The 18884-nt window shown below is 41.0% G+C and overlaps 1 protein-coding gene across 1 annotated transcript in view; it reads right to left on the reverse strand.

Annotated features, from left to right (window-relative positions):
• Positions 1 to 1422: 1422 nt before the first annotated feature.
• The window catches only part of LOC148013070 (protein transport protein SEC23 E-like), a 40862-nt gene continuing 23400 nt past the window's right edge, over positions 1423 to 18884 (reverse strand). The window contains exons 3-12 of the mRNA XM_087667564.1: positions 4486 to 4647; positions 3940 to 4082; positions 3766 to 3841; positions 3499 to 3674; positions 3249 to 3330; positions 3051 to 3128; positions 2788 to 2949; positions 2431 to 2694; positions 2038 to 2142; positions 1423 to 1923 (exon numbers count right to left, since the gene is read on the reverse strand). Of these exons, the coding sequence (XP_087523690.1) occupies positions 1777 to 1923; positions 2038 to 2142; positions 2431 to 2694; positions 2788 to 2949; positions 3051 to 3128; positions 3249 to 3330; positions 3499 to 3674; positions 3766 to 3841; positions 3940 to 4082; positions 4486 to 4647 (1395 nt within the window). The 3' untranslated portion in view covers positions 1423 to 1776. The remainder of the gene's footprint in view (positions 1924 to 2037; positions 2143 to 2430; positions 2695 to 2787; positions 2950 to 3050; positions 3129 to 3248; positions 3331 to 3498; positions 3675 to 3765; positions 3842 to 3939; positions 4083 to 4485; positions 4648 to 18884) is intronic.

Consider the following 18884-nt stretch of genomic DNA (forward strand, 5'->3'; position numbering starts at 1 on the left):
AGGAAAAATAACAATCTGCAGTATTAGTCTGTGACTTGTATCAAAACCATACCTCAGATATAAACAAAATCTGAGACACAATTGTGCCATCAAGAAAGCATCTAGATAAGGACCCCTATAATACAACAAAGAATAGTTTCACCATAAAAAACCCTTTAAATATATTGTTGAGTGGCCACAACATTCAACAGCTAGATATCCCCTTAGACCAAGTATTTATAAATCACACCACAATCAAATCTACAAACTTTTTTAAGTCCTGAACTATAGCTTTAGCTGTAAACTAAACTAATCTTTTGTTTCCATTCATTCTTCGCTTTCTAAATTCCACAATTCTCGAGCCCAAACCTTGATTCTAGTTTCATTCCAATGCAAACCAATAACTTATAGAGCACACCAGAGAATCAAATCTACTAGCATCTGTAACTCTTGGACCATAGCTTTAGCTGTAAACTAAATATCTTTTCTTCCCATTTATTCTTCATTGCTTGGACTAAGCTTTAGCTGTAAACTGAAATAATCTTTTCTTCCGATTTATTCTTCATTGCTTTCTGAAGTCCATAATTCTTGAACTGAAACCTTGATTCTAGTTTGTTCTAAAGCAAATCTGCCTAGATTCACCTTTTAAGGTGAGTTTTTCATGTTAGAACAAGCTCTTAACAGGCAATCACAGGTGGCCCTATATCATGCCCCAAGTCACCAAGATTCTGAAGGTTTACTGAATTGACAGAATGATCACTCTGAAATCTAGTAAGATGCAATGTAAAGGACCTATTAAGTTTGGTGCATGTGAACAAGGGTTCCAAGTTGTTGGGTATACACAGTACTACACAACTTAATACTTACAGCTATTCAACTTGAATTTTGTCTGAGAATGAGCCAATGGCTATGATGTTCGCACCAAAGGGATCATGAAGGGGCGATATAGGTAAGTCATTCAAGAAGGTACAATGAGCATGTATTGGGACAACTTCATTCAAACAAATGCAGTTGCAGTAAGAAGCCAAAAAGGGAAAGTTGGATAGTGTCTCATTTGAGTTGCTCCTAAAAAGCCTCGCATCCTGTTCACCACAGCTTGAGCTGAGCTTCGACACGATATTTTTTGCCATCCCCTTCAACTAGGAATGTTGTAGCAAATACCACCATGTTTTATTTTATATGATGAGCTCAGGAAAAAGGCCAGCATACTGGAGCACAAAGAACAATCAACCAATTTACATGTCATAAATGTCAAGCCTGTCAACCTTGGGAACCCAAAACTTACTTCACTCAACTTCCTCTTTCTGAACCATTCTCAAGAAGTCCAGAAACAGTTAGTACAGTCTCAAGCATTAGCTCCCAACTGTTAAAGGCCACATGTTTGTCAGCAACTAACTTTGACTAGAGCACACCAGGAAAAGCCAAAAAAATCATATTGCCAAGTGAGAAAAATTGTCCACTGTCTGTATTGCCGTTAATAATGTACAAACAAGTTCAGAAACACTCCCCCAACATATAAATACGTGAGTATTGACTTCCCACAAATGGCAGCATTCAATGTCTGGAAGACAAAGGGATTACAATCTCGCCTACACCAAGTGGAATCTCTGAAATACTGAATAAAACTTTCCCGCAATGAAACCTTTGAGGTTGCACAACAGACCGAGTCCCTCCCTTAGGTATCTTACTAAACCTAAATTGCATAAAAATCGCTGGCCTGTTTTAGTTCAGAAGCAACCACTAAAGAAACCATACACCATTTGTCAAATGTAGTTGATGCAGCAAGCTTGAGATGTGTCATGACTGCACCGCCAGTCTTTGAAGATGTTCAACAAACACCTGCAAGCTTACATCGTCTGTAAAGATAATGTCTCCTCCAGGAGGTGGACCTTGAGCTGAGTTATAAGTTGCTGAAGGGTTCAGTTTTGCAAGTAAAAACCGAGCCTGTCATTAACATGAAACATGCTCTTTAATATTGTTACATAGATTTGCACTGTTAAAAATCTGACCCCAAAATATCTTGAACCACAGATCTCTGAAGTAGTAAATATTTCTAACCTGAGACCCATATTGATCACAAACCACAAGTCTGGGAACTGGAAAACGCTCTGTAATGATTGCTTGAGCATCATCCAAGGGTGCTTGGAGAAGTTCTGCAAGAGCCTGCACGAAGCAATACATATAGTTGAAATTCATTCAAATAAAAGCGCAAATGATAGCTCATAACTGAAGACTCTTACAAAACCAACCATTACCCTTTCGAGTACATGAATTCAAGTCATCAAACAGAAGCCCGAGAACAAACAAGTCACATGCTCAGTCACAATGAAGGCTATCAAAACAACATCAAAAGATTGGATCCCTAAAAACAAATTGCACATCTATGAATACCACACATGGAAGATACCAGTAAGGACCATGTCTCAAGAGAGGCATTCACGTAAATGTCACCTGGTACTCAGGCTGTTTATGATAGCCTGCATTGCGCCACTGTGCTATCGTTGTTCCATGGAAGACCACTACACTGAAATACGCATCCAATAGAAGTATCCTGTCTGCTGCTATTGCTGCAACATCAAGGAGGGCTGGCTCTGGTGGAGCATTGAGGGCATAAGTAATCAATGATGGCTGAATCATCACTACAGAATTTGTTACACTCTCTCTGTTCAGAAGCATCCGGAAGTAAGCTGTCTCATCAGGGCTATTGTTGAATACCTGCATAAATCGATAAAAACTTTCATAACGAATATTGAAACTAACAGGTAGCTTAAAAACTCAGATCTACAAGTGCACAACATTCTTCCGCACCTGAACAAATTGTGAACGCCTAAGATTGAACATAAATTGAGGAAAAATAGCAAATCTCGGATTGAAGCTAAAAGATGCAGGATCATCCTTTCTATAATCACCAAATCTAGAAGATATCCGAATAAGTGAACGATCTAACCATCGAGTTGCATCAAATTCTTCCTACAATACGGAACGGTGTTTCATCAGCAACAGCAAAGTCCTCAAGATATGATATCTTAGTTCTTATTGTTAGTACTTATTGTTGTGCAGAGTAAATTGACCTCTGTCTCCATTTTGTGTGATACTAAACGAGCCAAAACTACAGCAGCTGTCTCCTGATCAAAGCCCATTATCAAGTCCTGGGGAAAACAATATTCAACATGGTCATGAACCTGAACCTTTTTTTAAAAATGTATTTTGATAACGGTTACTCGTTTCATCAAATAAGGATAAACCCTAGGTTCATCAACCAATCTAACCTCTGTAACTGCTGAACCATCCACCCAACACCTTGTAAGAGTTGTCACACGTACGCGCATCTTGCCATCAGGATGTTGATAACTGCACAAGGCACACTGTGTTATGCTGTAGATGTGAACGAAGCATTCTGAGAGTTGATGAATGTTTATGTTGTGCTTCCATCAAATGCTATAATGCGCACATACACCATCGGAGAGTAGATATTTGATCCAAGCAAATTGGAAACTGCAATCTAGCAAATGTACATACTGTGTGAGGAACTGCAGAAAAAACTGCCGCCCTGCAGATTGTGCAGCTGGATTGGAGTGCTCAGAAGGCACAACATCAAAAAATATTGTCAATGATGTGTTGCTGTCCAACCCGCACAACTTCCAAGCTGTTGTGTTTCCTTGCCCGACAACTGTGTCCGAGCATGAAGGGCCTTTCTGCAATGGAGAGAAAGTACAATTGTCATCCCACAGCATATGCAAACAACTAAATTTCCACTTACGGCATTTAAAACAATATACGGTATACCTTTTCTAGTGATGCACAAGGACCAATAATTCCCTGAACCTTCACATCCTTGGAGCAGATAACTTCAAATGTTCCACTGTTACATTTCACAGGATGATGTAAGACCACCATTAATATAGGATGCATCAGTATGGAGTTCACCAAGCACTTGATACTACACAGTAAGAGCCATACTTGAATGAAAGCCCAAGGACACTATCACCAGCCTCAAAGACGCGTTTAAAGGAATCTTTGAAGACTGAATGGCCAAAACTCTCTGCCAACACAACTAAACCGCCAGTTCTCTCAACAGCAAACTTTATTTCCGCCACTCCAACCTGCACATTAACTCGAATAAACCATGCATCTGACAATATAAGAACACGATGGGAATTCAAGGTACCGATATCCCTTAGAAGGCCATACGTAATAGCTGTACAAAAAAGGTAAAGCAATATAATTGCTAATGTGATAGCATGTACATGTGTATGTTAAATCGCATGATCATAAATGACATAGATTTAAGAAAAGAGAACCAATCTGAAGGGCAAGTAATCCTAATCTTTCCACCAATAAATTGGAAATGGAACTCTGAAGTGCATAGAACACACTAGCAAGAAGCTAAACATAGTGTTAGAAATCATACATCGGCACATAGAAACATCTTTCTAGCCTTTAAATACTACCATCCAAAAATTCAATACAATTCTGCTAAAACAGAAACAACTAGAGCACACTCACCTGGTCGAGAGCACAAGCAAAGAGGTCTAACACATGACCCTGCTCAACAAGCTGCTTTGATAAGCCTTGATAAAACTTGACTGCCTTGTGATAAAATGGAGCTGAATCCTTTTCCAAGTCCTTGTGAGATCGGATAGGATCTGAAAGATCCTTTGAAACTATCTATTAAGCACCAAAGAAGGGCAAAATCCAAAGTCAGGAGGAAGATTAATCAGATAAATGAAAGAATAACCAGATGCAGAAAGTCAGAATGAGATTGACAAGTAATGCAGCACAAAGATATAATCACAGTAACATTGACAATACTTCAGAGTAGCAGCCAATACTTGGAGAAACACTGATGTTCAATCCTCAATCCTCATAAGTTATGATGTAACATTTATGTAGAACTCCACAAAAACAGAGAGTTCTGCAATTAATAACAAGAACGTCCTCTTAAGTACCTTACAATCAAAGCTCAAATTCATAACATCAACTGTTAAAAAGAAGTCCAAAGAAAACTACAATGGTGAGTACTAAAATACACATAAGATGGACATCATGTATTTGGCCATGTGGAGGCTAATGTATCTCAGAATGACAAACATCAGAAGGAAATGAAGGCACGAATGAGCAACAATGTGCAAGGAGCCATCAAAAAAGATGTTAAGTAGACTAGGCACCCTAGTTGCAGTGGTAAATGACCACCTGGGCTGGTAAGCAATGGCAGAAGACCAGAAACAAAAAATTGCCTAAAACTGCAAAATGTCCCCACTAACTCTGTAATGGGCTCACAAGCACAGATGTACATACAGTTTAAAACCCCCTGTCAAATCTTGGGCAGGCTTCAAAAGCAGAGGAAGAGCCTTTTATCAAGAGATCCACCATGTGGGTAGGAGAAAAACTTCTGAATTCTGACGTACCCTACTGGTTCTACATCCACATCCTAGAAGTCCATAGCCTAGACGACCATGTCTATGTTCGTATGGGGAGGTCCAGCAGAGAAGTCAAGTCGCATAGGGAGTTTCAATATACAGGCAGGCACCCCCTGTGTCCAATCACTTACAAAAGGCTCACCATGCCTTTTACAATGTTCGGGTGTTAACACACTCTAACACTCTTGTACTTTATATATATATATATATATATATATATATAATATATATATATATATATATATAATCCAAACCTAAAAAGTGGTACAGTCGTCTTTGTACCGAACATCCATTGTGTCATGTTCACACTCCTCTCTACTGCTCTCTACTCTCTGTGCAGTATCCGATGGTCTCACCCTCAGCTCACTCAGTCCACATCCGTCAGGCTCCAACAAACTGGTATCACAGCCAGTGCCAGGCATCAGGCCACAAGATAGCCGAGCATCTCCACACTGACACGTGGGGTGCAAGCCCGTTGGCAGGCAACAGACTATCAGGACAAGCAAACTCATGCAGTCGGCAGGGCTCGACAAGCAGGGGCACAGGACGGGCAACAGGCTGCAGGTTGCAGACGCTGCAGGGGACAAGACAAGTAGTGGGCACCAGGCCGCAGCCCAAGCGGCACTTTCCACAAGCACTCAACAGGACGCAAGTAAACCGGCAAGCAGTGGGACATCTGGCAAGCAGTGGGACAGTCCGGTGACAAGTCACAAGCCAGGCATCAAATTTGATGGCGGGTCCTGGTCAACGCCAGGACAGACCCGTCATGTCTTCTTTTCCTTTTCAAAATTTTCTCATTAAATTCTGCAATTCTTTTATCGGGCGTTCACATGCAAGAAAATTTTGGGAAAATTTGGGACTTTCCTCCGATTTGGGGACTTCAACGCAGGACAAGACAATACAACTCATAAATTGCACATTTGGTGCACATCTGCCCGAGAAATTTTGGGGATTTTCACATTTTAGTGGAATTTCTTCAATTTAACTAAAATTTGTGCACTCTGAACCCAATAAATTTGGGGCTTTTGCAAAATCCCTTCAGTTTGTGCAACAAATGTTTGGTACATGCACTTGGGTACATGTATTGATGGGCTTTGATCAAAATTGTCAAATTTGTGCCTGGGAATGCCTTTGGAGCAAAAATTGCAGTGAAATTTTGGGGATTTCACATGTAACTTGTGGCTTGGTCCCTAAATGTGTCAGTAATTGCTTGAGGAGTGCAGCAATAGATACCTTTTAATTCTGAAAATCTATTTGCAGATCAGAAATTTCTGCAATCTCAGGATTTTCTCATTGCTGGTTGGTATTTTTGTGTACCTTGGTTACTTGTGTCACATTTGAGCTTGCAATTGGTGACTAGTTAGTCAATTTGGGACTGAAATTTATGGCTGGAAACAGTGACAGAAATAATCTTTTGCACATTAAGAAGCTTGAGGGTGTACGTAATTTGGCAATTTGGCAAAAACAATGCTACAATGTCTTGGTGCAAAAGAAACATGTAAAGCCCATCAAAACAAAAGTAATCAAACCAGCAGACATGGAACAAGACGAGTGGGATGACTTGGATGAGCTTGCTCACTCTACCATTGAGCTCTCAGTGTCAAACAACTTGCTCTTTAACATTGAGAAGCTGAATTCGGCATATGCAATGTGGCAAAGGCTTGAAGAATCATATGCTCAAAAAAGTGCAGCCAGTAAGGTTTATTGTCTAAAAAATTTAATGGACTTTCGCATGACAGAAGGTACAACCATGTCTGTACATTTGAATGAGTTTAACTCAATTTTCAATCAACTGATTGCTTTGGATTTCCACATTGATGAAGAATTCAAGGCTACTTTCTTGCTATGTACTTTGCTTGAAAGTTGGGATACTTTCAAGACAACTTTGAGTAATTAGAATGCTCAATTGTTATACTCTGATATGGAGAGTTCTTTGCTGATAGAAGAACTCGATAGGCAAAATAACTCAGCAAACAAGTCTTCTAATGCATTACACACTAGAGGCAAATTTCAACACAAGGGTAGTTCTAAAAATAGAGCACGCAACAAGTCTCGTGGAAAAAATGTAGAGTGTCATCATTGTGGTAAAAAAGGACACTACAAATGGGACTATTTGACAGCCAGCCTCCACAAAAGAGCAATGTGAAAATAGAAGAGGTTAATGTAGTCACTCATGATACTGACAATAATGGTGATGTACTTCTTGCATAGTTACCAGGAACGTGGAATGGGAGAACGCCCAAAGTTAGGGAACGGAGGAAACAGTACACACACACACACACACACACACACACACACACACACACACACACTATATATATATATATATATATATATATATATATATATATATATATATATATATATATAGAGAGAGAGAGAGAGAGAGAGAATCAACACTTAAGTCTTAGAATCTAGAGAGAGATATCATGTCAACCATAATTCGTGAAATTAGAGACATAATAATCAAGTTTCAACAATAATAAAGATTCAAAACATTGTAATTAGAAATGGATTGTCGCATTCATGATTCAACATTGTAATCAACAATGTTGCATAAGTCCAACAAGTGTGCATTGCAAAGACACAAAATATGCACTAAACTTTAAAGTCTAAAGATCCAAGTTACAAGAGCCCCAATTTCCAAGTCAATACTCTAAAGTTCCAAAAGGCTAGCTACTAAGACTTAAGCGCTCTGATTCATGGAAGATGGCTCCATTGTGCCTGAATGCTCATCCTGCTAAACAACATCCTCACCATCACCATCACCATCATCATCATCGCCGTCATCTTTTTCCCAACATATAAAAGAATCAACCTTTACAAGTGATGTACAAGCTAGCAAGCGAAGATTGGAGCTCACATAAACTAGGTCATTCGTCTTCATTGTACCAAGACGATTTCTCTTCTTTGAGTGAATGTGATTGAATGAGCTCCATAATTGCTCTAAACAAAAAGAGCTGATTGTTTGGCTAAGAATACGAATAGCCAAACTCTGCAACTCTAGAGCTTCTGCCCCGTAGTCTTCCCACCATAAAGTAACTCTAATATTTGTCCTGTCCTCTAGTGCATCCTCTGTACCAAACATGCCTAATGTTTGCCGGTACACAAAGAGCTGATTTTAATTTTGCATTGCATTTCACCGCTGTTCCAAGCCTCAACCACCTCAAGGTCTCTTTCTTGCATCTTTCCTTGAAACTCAAGATCAAGCACATATGCTGCAGCATGCATAGGAGAGTCATACTTATTCCATCTGTTGATGCATAACTCCTTGATCTGCTCATACTTGTCTGCATTTGGTTCCAAACTCTCCAACCTCTCAATCATGCGATCCATACCTTCATAGATCTTTCCAATGCATGGATGCATGCCATCTGCAAGCCTCAACATGTGCATAATAGAATCAACCATTTGGTTGGTGCGATTCACCTCATCCCAAAAATCTCTATCAAAGACGTATGCATTGCATAACACAACAGTAGTAGTGGCAGCCCCAGTCTAATTTTCATACTCATCACTAGCAAATAGCTCCCTAATTACACCTTTGCAATAGAGCAATCGACCAAGCATAAGAAAGTTATATGCAAATCGTGTATCCAAGTATTTGAGAAGTTCTTTGTCACTTCTCTTGCGAAACTCAGCATGCAAGTATTGATGATTACATATAAATGTGACAATCTTGTTGTCTTTCGCAACAAGAGATGCAATCCATGGCAAGTCCCCAATATCCTTCAACAAGTTATTCAAGCAATGCGCCATGCATGGACTAAAGATGATATGTGGATACATTGCCATTAAAATGTTTCCAACTGCCCTGTTTGTAGATTCACCGTCTGCCACAAACTGCACTACATTTTCTGCCCCAACAACCTGCACTGCCTCGCACCACTCAGATGCCAATACATCTGTACTCTTTCTAGTCTCTGAAGCATCATGACTACCAATAAAGTATACATCTCCATTAGAATATGCGACAACGCCATGTATGGACCTATGGCGTGTATCACTCCATCCATCTGCTATCAATGTCACTCTATTTCTTGCCCATTGATTGCGAATATTTGTTGTTGCAATCTCTATGGCTGCTTTCTCCTTCTGAAGCAATGTAGTCCTGATAGTTTCTGATGAAGGGGGCTTATATGTGGGTCCATACTCTACAATCTTTGTCACCATATTTAAAAAATAAGGTGACCTGGCTGTTTTAAATGCAATATGGTCATGGTAAAAAAAGCATGCCACTACTGCATCTGTTTCCTCTTTTTTCTTTGGTTTCCATGAAGTGTGCAATGAACTCTGTCTAACACCACAACCTGCTACCACTGATGGCCCACGAGAACGTTGTGTAGCCACTAATCCTAGTGGTCTTCTACATGAAGCACCATGCCCTGCTAGCCTTAGAGTCCATGTTGTTGGATCCACTGCTAAATTTGGAGTCCTCTTAGTATGTGAATTCCCCATAGAAGTGGCTATGCAGTCAGGTAACTCCTGCCTTTTCTCAATTGATACATTGGTGCAAAAACGCACCTCTTTCCCCTCCTCGTGTAGAAGATGGGCTCTCACTTTATCAGCCCCACTAGTGCGAGCATAAGAGCAAAGTTTGCATTTCCAAGGGCGAGCCCCTCCACCTCTCAATGGCGCCCCTACATCTACATCATCCCACCATGACCAAGTAGTGCTTCGACTCCGTCCAATTGTTGACGAAGTACCTGCTAAGGATGATGAAGATCCCATAGATGTCAATGCTGCCATCTATATAAAAGTGACAAATAATCAGTAAAGTTCAATAAAATTGCAAAAATTTGCAGCCAAAATTTCAACATGCGTGTATTAAATGTTTGCTAAAAATGTCAGAACTTTGGTGCTACTTCAGCCTGCATTCCTTTTACTGAAAATGCCACAAATTTGGGGCATTCCAGCCTGCATTCCCTTGCTAAAAATGCTCCAAAATTTGGTGAATTTTCAGCTTCAGAATTTGGAGCAATGATTGACTCAAAATGCCCCAAATTTGGGGCATTCCAGCCTGCATTCCCTTGCTGAAAAGACCCCAAAATTTGGCCCATTTTCAACTCCCAAATTTGGGGCAATGATTGATTTAAAATGCTGGCTCTTTTAGATCCCGGGATGATGGATCCCAATGCCCTAAATTTGGGGACATTGCAACCAAATTTAAGTCCCAAATTCCAATCCTTGAGAAAGGCCCAAATTTTGGGGAAACTACCAACAACTGAAGTCTGATCCAAAATGCCCCAAATTTGGGGGAGAATCGAGATAATGATCCTCGAGACCTCACCTGATCGCCGAAGGGAGTCACGCCAGGCAAGAGAGGCCGGCCAGGTAGGCGGGAGAGGTAGGCAGGTCCTGAGAGCAAGTGGGAGTAGACAATGGGGGCACGCGAGGCAGGCAACAGTCGATAGGAGCAGGCGGGACAGTCAGCATGAGAAGAGCGCAATTGGTGGGAAACGGGCCAGAGAGTTGGCGGGAGCGCAATGGGCAACGGGCAGGAAACGGGCCAGAGAGTTTCACCCACTGAAATGAAAGTAAAAAAATAAAAATTAAAAAAAAAATATCTTGTGCTGGAATGGCCGTTCCAAACAAGGAACGGCCCTGGAACGGACAGGGAACGGCCCAGAATGAGAGGGAACAGGTCAAGGAACGGGCTGAAACATTTCGCCGGCGTTTCCTAGGCTCAAACCTCTCGGAACACGTTAATCCGTTCCTATATGCCGGAACAGGCATTCCCTGTCTCTATGACTTCTTACTTCTTCTTTGAGTGCAAATGCATTATTTATGGTAAACATGCTCAAACGTCACATTAAAAATCTCTCTCTAAAGTCTTCACCCTTAGAGTTGATACATTCAGATGGATATCAAATGCCAAGATTATCTTTAGGAGAGAAGAAGTATTTCATTACCTTTGTTGATGATGCTACACACAAAGTATGGGTTTATCCAATCCATCACAAAGACCAGGCCTTTGATAAATTTGAAAATTTCATAGTACTTACTGAAAATCAGATCAGCAAGACATTAAAATGTCTTCGCTCTGACAAAGGTGGGGAATATGTGTCCAAAGCCTTTCAGAACTTTTATGACAACAAAGGGATTAAAAGGGAGCTTACTACCCCTCATAATCTGCCCCAAAATGGTGTTGCAGAGCGTATGAATAGGACCATTCAAGACAAGGTCCGTACAATGTTGTCACATGTTGCTTTACCCCATGGATTTTGGGCAAAGGCTATTATGATAGCAATACACTTATTAATCGGTCACCAAATAGATCTTTTTTTTTTTTTTTTGGGGGGCGGGGGGGGGGGGGGAAGAGAGAGAGAGAGAGAGAGAGAGAGAGAGAGAGAGAGAGAGAGAGAGAGGGGACCCTCAAGAAGAGTGGTCGGACAAGCCACCTTTGTATGCTCACTTGAGAGTGTTTGCCTACGAGGCATTTGTGCACATTCACAAGGAAGAACACAGCAAACTTGAGGCAAAGTCCTGTAAATGTATTTTCCTAGGATGTGGTGATGAAGGTAAGATGGGTATCGATTATAGGATCCCGAGAAAAGAAAAGTAGTACGCAACAATGATGTTATCTTCCAAGAAGATCGCATGCACAAACAGTCCGAAAGAACAAAGGAGGTCAAAATAGTTGTATTCCAGGAGGATATACCAATAAGACAGCAAAGAATGCCTTATAGACAGCAGCAAATACTTGTTGTAAATGTCCTTGAAAATACAAGGAATGATGCTGAAAATGATCAGCAGGATCTTGCCCATGATGTCCCACAAATTCAGTAAGAACATGTGCCTTTGGAGCAACCTGAACCAGCTGTACAACACGCTGAACCTGCAAAACAACAAGCTGTTAATGCAAACTTGTAAGCTAAACAGCCAACAAATCTTGACCATTGGGTTCGTAAGTTGACCGGAGTGCAAAAGCAGCTAAATAGGTTCATTCCTGGTGTAAACTATGTGGCTGATTATATCATGTTAACTGATTGTGAACCGTTTTCGTGCCACTACGCGGGCATAGTGTGAAAAACTCTGGAATGCATCATCATCTGACTTTCTTATTGATCTAGGGAGTGAATGTGATCTGAGTCATTAGTGCTAGTGTCCATGGCATGGATAGTCCAAAAATACTAGATTTTTGGATCATTTTAGCCTTATTTTTATATTATTTATTGTTAAAATCCTAAAAAGTTAGGAAAGCTTCTTGATTAGGATGACATGCAAAAAGCAATTGCTTTTTCAGCCAATTTTGGATTTTTCATAAAAAAGAAATATGGGCGAAATCGCACCCATCGCAATCGCAGTGGACAATCTGAAAACAGCACTTTGAACTGGAAGAAGGAGTGAACTGGGAGGTTTTGGACTAGGTGCCTTGGAGTTTTACCCCCCTTTCGAAGCCAACGAAGCCATTAGATTTGGGTTCCGAGTAGCAGAGAGAAAGTTGTTGTTTGGATACATGTTTTTGGTCTACAAGGAAACTCCAAGAGATCTAATGCTTGGAGATTGGTTCTAAGTAGTGCCAGACAAGGGGTTCTAAATTCTGTCAATACATATTAATTCGATTCATTGTGCTTTGTCTTTATCGTGTTTACCTCTTGTCTATTATTTTTCTTCTCTTCCATCTCCTATCTCTACTTCCTTCTATCTCTGATCCCTGGTGGATACGACCTTTCGACAAAAACCCCTCTGACACCGTCATGCTTCTAAGAAGCAATTAATAGACAGGATAGTAAGAAATAGCACAAAGGAATGATATCAGAGATGAAATCTCTCATGAAGAATTGCATTTGGGATTTGGTGCATTTGCCAAAAGAACAAAAAGTGTTACCCTACAAATGGATTTACAAAATGAAAGTCACTTTTGGTTCTTTGCCAAAGTACAAGGCATGCCTAGTTGCTAAAGGATACAAGCAAGAACATGGAATTGATTTTGATGAAATCTTTTCTCCTGTGATCAAAATGACTACTTTGTGAACCATCTTGGGCTTGATTGCATCTCAAGACATGGAACTCATACAAATGGATATAAAAAGCACTTTCTTACATGGTGATCTGCATGAGGAGATCTATATGCAGTAATCTGAAGTTTTTGCTGTAGAGGGAAAAGAGCACAGGATATGTACACTCAACAAGAGTTTGTATCGGCTAAAACAAGCACCACGAGAATAGTATCACAACTTTGATACATTCATGCAATCTCAAGGATTTCACCATTCTCAAGTTTATCACTCCTTATACACCAAGAAGGCAGTAGATGGCAGCCTTATTCTCTTGGTTTAATATGTGGATGACATACTGATTGCAGACAAGGATGTTCATGCCTTATTCTCTTGATTTAATATGTGGATGACATGCTGATTGCAGGCGAGGATGTTCATGCCCTTGGACTCCTTGAAGTAGAGTTTACACAATAGCTTTGATATGAAGGATCTTGTTGAGGCCAATCATATTCTTTGCATGCGTATACTCAGAGACAGATCAATGGGTCTTCTTTATCTGTCACAGCAGGAGTATGTCACTAAAGTTTTGCAGCGTTTCAATATGGAGGGGGGGGAAGCTATTAGTGTACCATTGCCTCCATATGTGAAACTTAGTGCAAATGGCAGCCCTACATCAGATGATGAAAAGGCTGAAATGGCCAAGATACCCTATGCTTTAGCTGTTGGTAGCTTGATGTATGCTATGGTTGCTATACGTCCTGACATTGCATTTGCGGTGGAAATGGTTAGCAGATACATGACATATCCTGGCAAAAAGCATTGGGAAGCAGTAAAGGGTATCATGAGATACCTTAAGGGCACAAAGGATTTGTGTATCTACTTTGGTAAGCAGAAGTCAACTATTCTTGGGTTCACGGATCCAAACTATGCTAGCCATCCTGACTGTAGAAGTCTACTTCAGGATATGTATTCGTGTTCATGTTCACATATGGAGGCTTTATGGCTTTCACGTCTGGTGAGAGAGCTTGGTATTACAGAGGTTCCTATCCTCCACTATGACGGTCAAGAGTGCTATCATGCTAGCAAGGAATCTTGTCTTTCACGCAAAGACAAAGCACATACAAATGAAGTATCACTTTATCAGGGATGTACTTGACAACAAGGGCATTAAGCTTGTCAAGGTACATACAGATGATAACCTTGCAAACCTTCTCACAAAGGGTCATCCAATCGAGTGGTTTGCTCATTGCCACCAGATGATAGGGGTGGATAGTATATGTATCTTTCATCTTTGTACATACATAGACTTAGCTGATTCTTTTCTCTACCTTTAGGCACGTTGCCTTTAGGAGGAAGGTTATTGGGAATAAAGGCTCACTGTGCCTTTTACAGTGTTCGGGTGTGAACGCACCCTTACACTCTTATTCTTTATATATATTATCAAAACCTAAAAAGTGGTACACTCGTCTTTGTACCAAACATCCATTGTGTCGTGCTCACACTCCTCTCTACTACTCTCTACTCTCTATGCAATATCTGATGCTCTCACCCTCAACTCACTCAGTCCACATCCATCAAGCTTCAACAGCTACTGCCATAAACATGTCATAACTATGATACTCAGTGTCATAGTAGCAATCCAACCACAATTGCACAAACAATACCAACTAGTACATAGATCATAGTAGGTCCTGACATGTATTCACAATCCAAAGTTGTCACTATAATACTCAATCCCATGGTAAGAATCCAAACACAATTGCACAAAAAATAGTGACTTGTACTTTGACATAGTAGGTCCTACGACAGATAAATATCCTGTTTGTGGGCTTCAGCCTTTGTCAGACAAGGAACTTGGGAGTTCTACCATTGTCTCAGGTCTGTCATTCATTTTCTTGTGTCAATCTTCTACATTTCAGGTGCATTAGATGGAGCTAAGAGTCCATGTGCACTGGTCCACTTTAGTCTGTTTACACTGCACACTTGCGATCAGTATGTGCATTTGCCATTTATGTCATGTGGCAACATGGAAGCCCTATTTTCAGAATCTAGGGTGCCACATCATCTGGTCAGACTCATGATGATCAGGTCAGCCTGTTTTGCTGGTCACCTCCTGTTTAGAGCTACCTAGTGCATGCCTCTCACATCACCTCACATCCTCCATCATCCCAGACATCATCATTCTCCCATGTCTTCCTCGGACAGATCTTCTACCATCAACATGGCATCATCACTGATGCACCCCCATAGCGTGCAAGGGCTGATTGAGGGGAGACTTGTATTAGTGCTTCAGATCAGTATTCCTTCCGTTCTTTTGAGTTTCAACTTCAACTCACCTTTGTTATTTCTCCTCTCTCTATGTTACTCTCCATTGCACACTCTCCCATGGTATCATTACCAAAATGAGAGTCGGAGAGCCCTTCAACGGCAGCGTTTTCAACCTGATTTGCTGTATACAGACCCCCTGCATTCAGGTGAACTGTCCTGGACCCCTCTGCTGGTGTTGTCAGCCCTCACCCTCAATCTCAGCTGGTGTCATCAAGACCCAAGTGTTCTCCACTTCCAGCAAATCATTCTCTGCAACAGCAGGCAGTACTCACCAGCAGCCTCTATCCTGCAAAACACAGCCCTCCTGCTCCTTTCCAACTGTCATCTAGCCCTCAAAGCAGGTTGTCTACCAATCAGTCACCCTTGGTGGCCCAAAAGCACAGCATCTGGAGCCCAACTGCAGGCTGCTTTCATCTCTTTACAGGTCATGAAGTGCCCTCTCTTGCCACAATGACGGCACTCTACATCTTTTCCACGAGACTTGCTGCATGCTTTGTAATCACACTTGCCCTTCTGTTGGGATCTGCCTCTAGTATGCAGTGCATTGGAAGTCTTGTTTGCTGAATTATTTTGCCTATTTAGCTCTTCCATGAGTAAAGAGCTCTCCACATCTGAATATAATAGCACAATATTGGTGTTACTCATTGCTGTCCTAAAGGTGTCCCAACTTTTAGGCAAAGTGCATAGCAAAAATGTTGCCTTGAACTCCTCATCAATGTTGAACTCCAAAGCAATCAACTGGCTGAAAATAGAGTTGAACTCATTCAAATGTACAAGCATAGCTGCACCTTCCTTCATACAAAGGTCCATTAATTTTTTCAACCAATAAACCTTGCTTGCTGCACTTATTTGAGCATATAACTCCTCAAGTCTTTGCCACATATCATATGCAAATTTCAATTTCTCTATGTTAAATGGCAAAGTGTCTAACACCGAAAGCTCTATGGTAGAGTGTGCAAGCTCATCTAACTCAGCCCACTCATCTTGATCCATAGTTGCTGGTTTTACTCCTTTTGTCTTTATAAGCTTCACTTGTTTCTTCTGCACCAAGACATTATAGCACTGCTTCTGCCATATAGCAAAGTTGTGTGCACCCTCAAGCTTCTTAATGTGCAAAAGATTGCTTCTATCACTGCTGCCAGCCATGATTTACAACCCAAAAAAGACTCAACAGCCAACAAATGTAAGCCCAACTGTCACACAAATGACCAAGGTACAAAATAAATACCAACCAACAATGAAAAAAACCAACCAATTGTAGAAATTTCAGATCTACAAATCAATTTTTAGAGTCACAAAATGTGTGCTACGGCACTGTAGCACACCACAAGTAATTGCAGCTGTGCCAAAGGCTAATACATCAAATTGCATGAGAAAGCCCCGAATTTTAGCTGTAATTTCTGCTCCAAATGCATTCACGGGCACAAATTTGACTCTTACGGTCAAATATTCCAAATTTCTCTACTCGAACTACTAAAATTGCATTAGACATAACTCCCGAGTAAGTTTCACAATCCAATTTTGCCAAAATTTCAGAAATTTTGCAAAAGCCCCAAATTTGCCCAGGGTCCAATGTGCTCAATTTACGTAGACATTGTACTGCAAGTGCATATCAAGACCAAATTTGACACAAATTTTGCAAAAGCCCCAAATTATGCGAGGATCAATGTGTAAACATTTGAGGAAATTGTATTTGTCACTATGCAATTTCCACAAATACATGAAAAGCCCTAATTTTTGAGACCCGAATGTGTGCAGATTTCTCAAATTTTACTCAGCCAAGTAAAATCTCCGAGCATGCATCAGAAGCCCCAAATTCTATAAATGCATGCAAAATCACTGAGATTTGTCAATCTATGTATGTTCGCACATGACAACCCGCAAAATTTGCCAAAGGATGAACCTTTTGAAAAAAAAAAAGCATAATTTTTGTTGAGAAAAAAAAAATTGTGGACTGTCGGGATGCTATGCACAACCTGCGCCTGGCTTGGACACTATCTCCCAAGCTAACCCCTAACTACTGAACACCTGCACTAACCTGCACTAACTAGAAAAGCTGACACCTCGACGCCTGACCTACGACCTGCGACTTACACCCAACGTGACCTGCAACCTGCACCTAAGGCCTGAGTAACTTGCAACCTGAACTTGGTAACCTGCGTGTGATCAAAATTGAAGGCAACTTGCTACTCTCTTCGCATGGGACAAGCTAACACAACTCAAACGAACTCTGGGAAGCACATTCGCGATGACCAATGCTCTAATACCAATTTGAAGAGCTTGATGCACAGTGGAGATGCAATGGTCAGCAATGGTAATGGCACAGAGAGAAAAATGTGAGCAACAGTAGAAAGTAGAGAGTAGAGAGTAGAGAGTGAGAGATGCACGATGTGTGGGTACAATAGAGTGTGCCTCTTTTAGGTTTTTGAGATAGATGTATGTAAAGTACAAGTGCTAAGGGTGTGTTCACACTCGACGAGGACAATATCGCTCTCCTCGTTGGACACATGATACACTCTGTGATGCGATGATTGAGGGAGTTCCTAAGAAGTGGCAGCCACAAGATGGCCCGAGGCTCTCTAAGAGAAACTAAGTACACTCCACTAAACTTGTTTGTACTAATTATTGTTTGATGTCTTGTGCCATATATGGCAAGGAACCCACCTCCATGAAGAAGGCTTTGCAGTCACAACATTGGAAGAAAGCTACGGAGCACAAGTTGGAGGCTATTGAGCGGAATGGCACTTGGGATCTTGTGCCTCGACCCATTCATAGCAAAGTGATTGGAGTCAAGTGGGTCTTCAAGACTAAGTACCATAGTGATGGAACTCTAAATAAGTAGAAGGCACAGCTCGTCGTAAGGGTTTCATGCAGTGGCCAAGAGTGAGTGGATTTCCACGATACCTTTGAAGTTCGCACCTACAGCTCCAATGGCTACCATCAGAGTCGTTCTTGCCTTAGCCAACCATAGGAGATGGTTAGTTTGTCAACTTGATGTGAAGCTTGTTAGCAGTCATATTCGTCATGCCTTGTCATCTCCTACCTGTGAGCCTCAGTCTGAGTCAGACGAGGATATTAGGAGCTCTGACATGTCTGTCATGTGTTATGATGGGGGAGGCTAGTCACTCTCGACTGGCTATCTTAGGTTGTGTATTTCTTTTTGGTCTCTTTTAGTGGGCCACTTTTTGGTCACTGTTGTGGGGCGCCCATTTTA

The sequence above is a fragment of the Lygodium microphyllum genome, chromosome 26 (genome assembly GCF_053477565.2).
Source record: "Lygodium microphyllum isolate KBCC chromosome 26, Lygodium_microphyllum_v1.1.10, whole genome shotgun sequence".
In the NCBI taxonomy this organism is placed as follows: domain Eukaryota; kingdom Viridiplantae; phylum Streptophyta; class Polypodiopsida; order Schizaeales; family Lygodiaceae; genus Lygodium; species Lygodium microphyllum.